This window comes from Babylonia areolata, chromosome 1 (genome assembly GCF_041734735.1).
Source record: "Babylonia areolata isolate BAREFJ2019XMU chromosome 1, ASM4173473v1, whole genome shotgun sequence".
Classification (NCBI taxonomy): Eukaryota; Metazoa; Mollusca; class Gastropoda; order Neogastropoda; family Buccinidae; genus Babylonia; species Babylonia areolata.
In genome coordinates, this window is record NC_134876.1 from 95,190,086 (window position 1) to 95,200,085 (window position 10,000).

Consider the following 10,000-nt stretch of genomic DNA (forward strand, 5'->3'; position numbering starts at 1 on the left):
CACGCACACACACACACGCACGCACGCGCACACACACACACACACACACACACACACACACACACACACACACACACACAGGGGTAGAATTCATGCTATGGAAACTAAAGAAAACAACTGATGTCATCATCTGTCTCTCTCCCCCTCTCTGTCTGTCTGTCTGTCCCTCTCTTGAATTTTAATCTTAATTTTCAGATTATCATCTAATTAGATGTGGAGGAAATATTGTCTTATAATCCAGTTTTCAAGTACGTTTATTTTAGTAATATTTCAGGCAAGCACACATTTTTTTAGACTGTGAAATTATGAAGCCTTACTTGCACGAAAGTGTGTTATCAACAATCACTGGGAATGTTGACGTTTTTGACTTAATTTTTTTTTATTTATGCATTCTCAGTTCGCCTCTTGTTATATTAACAACTTCCATTTCATAGAGTCCATGAAGTAATCTTCTGTAATTGTACTTCGATTTATTTCGTGTATTCATCTTTGATTGCACACCGTACTCTCTACCATGTTAACCCACCTACATATCACCATGCACACATTCCCATACCCCTCTCCTCTGAATTCTTTCTTTCTTTCTTTCTTTCCTTCCTTCTTTCTTCCTTCCTTCCTTCCTTCTTTCTTTCTTTCATTCATTCATTCATTCACTCATTCTTTCTTTCTTCATTCATTCATTCATTCTTTCTTTCTTTCTTCATTCATTCATTCATTCATTCTTTCTTTCTTTCTTTTCATTCATTCATTCATTCATTCTTTCTTTCTTTCTTTCCTTTCATTCATTCATTCTTTCTTTCTTTCTTTCTCTCTCTCTTTCTTTCCTTCCTTTCTTCTTTCTTCCTTCCTTCCTTCATTCATTCCTTCTTTCTTTCCTTCTTTTCCTCTTTCTTTCTTTCTTCCTCCCTTCCTTCATTCATTCCTTCTTTCTTTCCTTCTTTTCTTCTTTCTTTCTTCCTTCCTCCCTTCTTTCTTTCTTTCATTTCATTTCATTCATTCATTCATTCTTTCTTTCTTTCTTTTAAAATGATAACATTCAAAATGTGAAAATTGAAATCAACTCTTGATCTAAATTTCTCTAATCAGCAGTACGTGTGGCGAGGCATTAATTAAACACATGTCATTCCGACCTGTCTGTCTTCCAAAGCCTACTTCAAAGCCCTCCAGGTTATGAGCGGGCTCTTGTTTGGCCTCTGCCTCCTTCAGCTCAACGTCTTCTGCGACAACTGCTTTCTGGACAAGGGCAGAGTACCCGCCTTCATGGCTTTCCTGTCCGGTGAGTCTATGTTTGTCTGTCTGTCTGTCTGTGTCTGTCTGTCTGTCTGTCTCTCATTCTCTGTGTGTGTGTGTGTGTGTGTGTGTGTGTGTGTGGAGGAATTTTTGTTTAATGTCCCGTCACACACATATCGGTGATTGAAGACATTTTGTTAAAGTACTTATGAATACATCTGAGTATTATCGGTTAGAAGAGGTGGGAGATGTGGATGAATGGAGGGTTGGGGGAAATTGGGCAAATGAGGGTAACAATGTGGGTGAAATTTGGAAGAAAAAAAAAACCCACCTCTAGATACAGTTACAGGAAATTACTTAAAGGACTTTGTGTGTGTGTGTGTGTGTGTGTGTGTGTGTGTGTGTGTGTGTGTGTGTGTGTGTGTGTGTGTGTGTGTGTGTGTGTTCAATTTCATTTAATGTCTATCCACATTAAGTGATATTAGACATGAAAAAGAAGGGGGGAGCGGGGGGAGGGGGGGGGAGGGGGGGGCAGAGGGGTGGGGGGAGGGGGTGAGAGGACAAGCGGGTGGGGAGGGGGAGGGGGAGGGCGAGAAATGAGGGAGGGGAAGGGAAAGGGACGACAACAATACTATTCACAACATTAACTGAACAACAATCTGACAAAGTGAATAACTTTCCAACTCTAAAACAAAAAGGCGTAAAAAAAAAGAAAAAAAGTTCAAATGATATGTGTGTGTGTGTGTGTGTGTGTGTGTGTGTGTGTGTGTGTGTGTGTGTGTGTGTGTGTGTGTGTGTGTGTGTGTGTGTGTGTCTGTGTCTGTGTCTGTGTCTGTGTGTCTGTGTCCCTGTGTGTGTGTCTGTGTATCTGTGTGCGTTTGTGTGTGTGGAGAGGTAGAGGTGGGGTTTGGGGAAGAGGGCAATGTATGAGAGGATTTCAAGACTGCGGGTAACAGAGTAAGCTACAACGCGTTTTTATTCCTTTTGTTGACTGTATTAAAAGCATAATCACTTTTTTATGTGGGCACACTGCTTCTGTGATTGATATTAAATGCTCTAAGCGATATACAACACTGAGGGGAACTATGGCTTATTCTGTATATTTTTACGGTGATTGTACAACTGACAAGAGAGAGAAGGACAGACAGACTTGCAGACAGACAGAAAAAGAGATAGACAGACAGTCAGTCAGACAGAGACAGAGATAGACAGAGACAGAGAGAGTTACAAAAATCCGTCGACTGCATGATGCTGACGTAAACCGGCCAGTTCCATTATAGAACATTTTGAAAGAGAAATATTGTTCCCCAAAAGAATTGTTAGAATCGGCAGTAGTTCCACACGCATCTGCCTCATTTGTACACAGTGAAGCAAACTCGGTTCAACTGACAGAGTTCTTAGAGTAAATACATTCGAATTATTTGTAATGTTTCGCAAAGAGATTTCAATATCGCAGTCTGAATGCTAAAGGTTTGAAGTTTGAATGGCCTTGAAGGTGTGTGCTTCTCTCTCTGTCTGCCTGTCTCTCTTTATTCGTTTTGTTCCATTTGATTTTATTTGTACTACTCAAAAGGGCACAAGGACCACCATTATTTTCTAACGAACGCGACAGAAAATACGATGTGCGCATCAAAATTATGAAATTTCCTGCGGCTGGACTGTAGGCTTAGTTTCAGTTACAGTTTCAATGTGTCAAACCATGTCGACAACAACGCATTCACACACGCTACTTCGTCCGTTTGTTAAAAGAAATCGGAAACCGATATGAATCCCTACGATTCATGTTGGCATTGGAGGCGAATTATAGGAGTCACGCCCCTGTTCCATATGATGGATGGAGTCTCGCGTCGGTCCGACGGATGAGTAGGCAGGCAGGCTTATCTGTCCTCATATGGGAGAAGAGGCCGATTCTGGATGCGCAGCACTTCCCACAAGTGTTGCAAGTGCCTGACCAGCACAGGTGACTTTTTTTTTAGTGAAGAGGAGTTGTGCAGTCCCTTCCCCACTCTCTCGCCTACCGACGCTCAGAGTCCCACAGGTGCAGATACTGCCACGTGTAGGACGGCCTCGGCAGGTGTAGGTTTTTTCTTCGGAGCTCCGGCTCCCAGGAGGACTTCCAGCCAAGGATAAGAGCTCCCCCTGCCCTTTGGTCATCCTCTTCCGCCTTCACAGCCGTTGGGAAAGGTCTCCTCCTCCGCCTGGTCCGTCGATGGGAGACTTCACATGCGGCAGGTAGTACTGGGTTACATGGTACCAGTAGCAAGGGCTATGCCCCTGACCTGACATACAATATAATAACGAAGCAACACCAGCGCTGACGGTAAGGTGGAGCTCCAATTTTTCACCAGTTACCAGGAACCGTACTCTGAGTCTGTGCATTACGGAGTGACGGACTACCAGCCTTCCGGCCACCTTTCTTAATGAACAAGCCTTCACCAGTCCATGCAAGGACTTTTCCGCAGTCTGCTTCTCTCAGTCTACGTCTTTGTGGCATGGGTTGATTCAGCAACCGTTATGCCAGTTTAGATTCCCAGCGACAGAAGCAAATTCGGGTGAACTGTCTTCCCAACAGCCAGGACTTACACGTGTACTATTCATCCAGGACATGCACGTCTCCCATATCATTCTTGTTCTCGCATATTGCCTTGTATAGTTTGGCAAGCACGAAATTTTTGGGGGGTAAATTTTGGAATCGTTTCGACTTTTTCATAAATATCAGTATTCACATTCGCGCACCGTTTCATGAAAACCCTGGCTGTTTGGTAGCTGCAGGAATATATATGTACATGATCAGATTACTAGTATATTAAACGACATCATGTGGGATGGTCTTTGTACCTTTAGTAGGAAAAACAATATATATGTATACATATATATATATATATATATGTGTGTGTGTGTGTGTGTGTGTGTGTGTGTGTGTGTGTGTGTGTGTGTGTGTGTGTTTATTTATGTATCCATCCATTTATTTCTTTTACCAAAACAGCCCTGCTGGCCGCGACAGTCGTGGGTGTGGCCGGAGAGCACATACCAAAAGACGGAGGCCGGCTGTGGCAGGGTGAGGACCTGCAGATGGGTATCGGCTTCTACTTCATCATCGTCAGCCTCGTCATCAGCATCCTCCTGGCCATGGGCCACCTGCAGTATGACCAGTACCGGAGGAGGGAGGCACAGAAGAGCAAAGCCAGTGAAGAACGAAGCGTACGTCACGAGTCACCCAGCAAGGGAAACGCTAGCGCGAACAGACGCCCAGGCCATGCCCAGGCCACAGTCCCACCGTCTTCCTCTGTCAGCAGGAACTCCGTGGCTCCAGCTCCATCGCCGGGGCTGGGTTCTAGCTCGGTGTCTGGAGCAGAGAGAAGCGGCAGAGTGGGGGAAGACCACAACCTGAAGACTCGCACAGCTGGGAGTTCGCATCCTCCTCATGCTCTTCCTCTACCTCCTTCTCTTCCTCCCCTGCGCTCTCCTCATCATAACCCTTTGCCTCTGTTTCCTCCCCTTCCTGCTCATCCACCTCATCATGCTCAAGGCGGTCAAACTTCTTTCATAAGCCAAGAGGGATCCAGATCGGACACGTCGGAGAGCGACGGATCTACTTCACTTCCAGAAAGCCATGCCACAAATGGTGAGCCTGTTCCTCGCTCTCTTCATGCTGAAGGCAGTCAAACTTCTTTGACAAGCCAAGAAGAATCTAGATCAGAAACGCCGACCAGTGACGGATCCATTTCGCTTCCAGAAAGCGATGCCACCGAGGGTGAGCCTGCCGACCACTCCGATATGCATCACATGGACAGCGTGTCCGCGGAGAGACTCTACTGTGATAACCTGCGCTCTGTTTCCAGAGCTTCCATGCTGCTCAATCGGGAAACACAGGAAAACCACAGAGACAGTCCCTTCCTGGAAACCGCGCCCTCCTATACTCTACCTCCATCCCGAGACATTCAGACCCCCATGATTCCTCCTCCTGCCTACTCAGAGGCAATGAGAGGAGAGTATCTGGACATGCCCCCTCCCCCTCCGGTCAGTGTGCCCGTCAGTCATTTCGCGGACAACAACAGCAGCATGTACATTTGACGACACTGAAGACACTGAGCGGTTTTACTTTTTTTTGTCAATGGCAGACCCCAGAAATGATGAACCACACAAAAACAAGGCACACAGCAAACGCCAGGAATGGTGGGGTCAAATACCAAGTACAGTACACTGATGTTTTCAGTTCCTGTATCCATGTGCAACAGCTCATCTAGACAATACACAAACAATCTCGCCAACGAACTCTCACCCACCTTTTCCGTCCATTCCAACTGATCAAAACGAAAAACATCACACTTTTGAATGTATATACGTTAAATGTATGCTGTCACGCGGTGAAACAACAACACACACTATATGTGCATATATGAACACACACACACACACACACACACACACACACACACACACACACACATATATATATATATACATATACATATATCGTCGTCAGCCTCCTTCCGTCTCGAGAGACAATGGCTGCACCAGAACGTAGTCACTGCCGGGCGTTGCACTTCCTGCTGTGTCTGTGTAGACCGATGCTGGTTTGGCAATCTCCACTGCATGCGCGGCAGATACAAGTAGATGCTACTTGGTTTGCAGAATCTGACTTGCGTGTGGCTATTTTTCTCCCACGCGAGTCAATGCTGTTTTTTTTGTTTGTTTGTTTGTTGTTGTTTTTTTGTTGTTGTTTTTTTGTATGCTGTCATGCGGTGGAAAAAAACAAACACGCATTATATATATATATATATATATATATATATATATATATATGTGTGTGTGTGTGTGTGTGTGTGTGTGTGTGTGTGTGTGTGTGTGTGTGTGTGTGTGTGTACGCCACTTTTGGGCAGAACGAGAGAATGTGTTGATATGTACATAAATATTTCAATGTAAAATTCTTCTTTGACTATTACTACCCCTCCTAGCTCCTGCTCTGGCTGGTTGTTTGTCTTTACCAATGACGTTCATGTTGGAGAGAAAATGACATGTGCAACGTGACTGTATAGCCTGCAAAGTACAAAACAATAACTCGGCAGAAACGTTTCACTCATAGAGTCTTCTTTTATCCATATTTTGTTTGTGCCAAATCATAATATATTTTGAATTAAGCAATTTTGTTCGGTGATTTTGTACATGTTATAATCACATGAAAAAGCAAAGTTTTTACAAGAACTACAGTAAACGCATTTTATTTTTCAAAGGTGTGTATATAGAACATTTGTGGCGTGTTCCACACTCTTCATATTGTACACCAAACCCCTTCATACACTCATCCAAAGTCACTTTGTTTCCAATCGATCTTTCGCAGACGACACACAGCTTTATTATAGAACATGTCACCCTACAGGACTAGGTCAAACCATACAGACTTTACAGTCGTGCATCATTGACGTCAAATCATGGATGACAAATCACAAACTCAAACTAAATGATAACAAAACAGAGGCACTTCTCATTCACCCAAAGCGCTCTTTTTCTGACTTGCTTAAGGCTTCATCTATCCTGGTAGGAACCTCAGACATAACTTTCTCAGCAGCATCTGCACGCAATTTAGGGTTCATGCTTTCAAATGACATGACACTTGACAAACACACCATCCACATTTGTTGGCCAACATTTGCAGCACTCCGTCAGATCAGCTCCATTCGCCAATATTTAACCACAAAAACCACAAAAAAAAACTTTGGTTTGTTATTTTGTTCTTTCCAGATTAGATTATGGAAAGGCTCTTCTTGCTGGCTGCCCCAAACACTGTGTTAACAAACTTCTAAAAGTTCAAAACTCTGCAGCACGACTCACTCTCAAAGCTAAGAAACGTCAACATGTCACACTGGCTCCCCATTCAAACACGAATACAATACAAACTCTCAGTCCTCTGTCACAATTTCTTCACTGATTCTTGTCCTGTCTATCTTTCAGATCTACTTTCTGTCTATTCATCATCCAGACAACTCCGTTCTTCAGATGAAAAGTACACACTGTCTATTCCAAAGATTCGTACAAAAACTGATGATGAACGTTCTGTTTCTTTTGTTGCACCTAAACAATGGAATTCACTGCCATCACACTTCCGTTACATCCCAACGCCCGTATTCAAAAGAATACTCAAAACATATCTTTTCAAACTGTACTTTTCTCACTGAAACTTTTTCCATCTGCATTTGCTTGCTGTGATTTTCCTGCTGGATGTGCTCTTTGTGTTGATCTGTATACATTTGTGATGATTTTAATGCGTGTGGTGCCTGGTTCCTTGGTGCTCATTTTTTACTATGGTGAATCTGACTGTGATGTGCTTTTTGCTGTGGTTTGGACCTGTGTGACTGAAGACTGTGATGGTGCCTGTGCTGATTTACACATTTTTATCACTACTCGGCTATTGCGCCTGTCACAGTACAATGGATTACAGCGTACAACGGACCACAGTGTACAATGGATCAGACTGTGCAACTGATAAGACACTACAATACATTGCAGTGTACAATGTGTCAGCATTCTTGAAAACTGGCAAATCATCGTGCATTCCGGAATCAGAACTTAATCATCTAAGTAAGAGAAATTAACTGTAGTGACGTATGTGATGCATACAGATTACAAAAAAGTTTGGTTCTGCACACACATAACAAAAACACACCCAAAGGAGTCATAGCAAAGCACGCCCGACGAAAAAAAAAGTCACTTTTCCACTGTTTCATGACAGCCGTCAGTCAGCTCCACCTGGGTAGGCAGCCTGTTGTGCAAATGTCCCCGAGTTTGGGAGGCGCTTAGAGCTTGGTCTCCAACCAAGGATTAGCGCCATGTAAGTATCCAATTCTTATCATTCATTCATGTGTAGCCAAGCGCTTAACTGGCTACAAATAACCTTAGTTCAATTCACAGTGCAAGCCGAAAGCTGAGCTGTAGCAGACCCCATTTTTGTAGTCACAGCGTACCTGCTGTCTTTCAATGACTCGGGCATAAAGCACGACGCTATTCCAAATTTGAATAACCCATGTCCATTCTACACTGCTGTATTAATTTTAGTGTAGGTATCGTTTACTGTAATGTTATATGTGTTGTGCTTACACACACACTTTAATCAGTTAGAATCAGTTAAAGACATAGTTATTACAAGTCTGACTATACAAAAATCACTGTCAAAGGTAACCATGGATTAATACACGGTTCCTTGCTTATGTAATTTTATACTATATGACTGTGTAATGCTTGAATTAGTAGGGTATATTTGTTTTCTCTTTTGCTTTTGTTTTTAAATTTTTGTTTCTTCGCATCAAGCCATTTGAGAAAAAAGCAGAAAAAAGTAGATCTGAAAAGAATAAAAATTGTGTGACGTTTCAGCGCAGTTGCAATTCTGTTGTATGTGTGTGTGTGTGTGCGCGTGTGTGTGCGTATGTGTGTGTGTGTGTGTATATATATATGTGTGTGTGTGTGTGTGTATGTGTGTGTGTATTCGTGTGTATGTGTTAATGTAAAGAAAACAACAACAACAAAAACACCGATATATTTTTAATAGTTCGGTTAAAAAAAAAATAATAATAAAAATCGTTGGAAAACTTACAACTTGTATAAACCTTACAATGGAATCCAGGGATATTCAAAATCCGAGGACTTGGGGTTTCAAATGTGTAGTGTGCACATAAACTGGTCGTGGTGAAGAATTACTGAAGGTACGTTTTGAAAAGAAAATGCATTCTTCTGGGAAGTGTGGCAGTACTCTCTGCTACTTTGACTGCCGCAACCAGCAGACAACCTGGCCGAATCATTACAAAAAGCAAACAATTAAACAAGCAATCAAAACAGACGCACGCACACACACACACACACACACACACACACACACACACACACACACACACACACACACACACACACACACACACACACACACACTCACACAGAGACGATTTTAAAATTTCAATATCTAATTCACCTTGGACCCTGCTGTGACTTGAAGGATTTCAGAAAACAACAACAAGGTTTCTCAAGATGAGTGCGTCAAAGGTAATATGAAAGTTGACATTCTTTAACATATACCTGAAAGTGTCCTACCATACATGCAAGGTTGATAACCGAATGCACAGAATGCACATAAGACATGTCAGAAAACGAGAATACAGACTGTGGGCAAAAAATATGTATCGAGTAACTATTACGAGTATCAGAAGAAAACGTTAGGTATTCCATGATGAAAATGAACTTCATCACAAACAATATTCGTGTCACATTTTCTACAAACATATTTAGTATTTTTTTAATGTCGATTTCTTTTCCCCCTTTTTTATATTTAGCCTACCCTCTTTCATTTGGTAAATTGAAATTATCACACGCACCAAAACTCACACAAATACACACATACATGGACACAGTCAGACAGACGGACAAACGCAAACACACACACACACACACACACACACACACACACACACACACACTTGCACGCACGTGTTTTCCTTTTTCGTCTTAGTAAACACTGTCTGAACCGCGAATTGTTCTTGGGGTTACTTTCTAAAATATCCCTTTTCTCTACGTACAAAAGTCTCTTAGTCATACAACGCGCTAGGAAGGCCTTTGATGCATGCACATATATTTGTCTACCCATAAGAGTGAATTTCATCAACATCATTTTCCCAGAGGACAACACTTCTGTTGCCACGGGTTCTTTTCCAGTACGCCAGGTGTGTGTTACACACGGGGCCTCAGTATATCGTCTCATCCGAATGACTCGACGCCCACTTTGATT

At 42.6% G+C, this 10,000-nt stretch overlaps 1 protein-coding gene across 4 annotated transcripts in view; it reads left to right on the forward strand.

The window, feature by feature from the left end:
- LOC143289719 (uncharacterized) overlaps positions 1-5,913 on the forward strand; it is a 19,452-nt gene extending 13,539 nt beyond the window's left edge. For all 4 annotated transcript variants that reach the window (XM_076598791.1, XM_076598799.1, XM_076598816.1 and 1 more), the window contains 2 exons: positions 1,148-1,276; positions 4,217-5,913. In XM_076598791.1, the coding sequence (XP_076454906.1) occupies positions 1,148-1,276; positions 4,217-5,304 (1,217 nt within the window). In that variant the 3' untranslated portion in view covers positions 5,305-5,913. The remainder of the gene's footprint in view (positions 1-1,147; positions 1,277-4,216) is intronic.
- Positions 5,914-10,000: the final 4,087 nt, after the last annotated feature.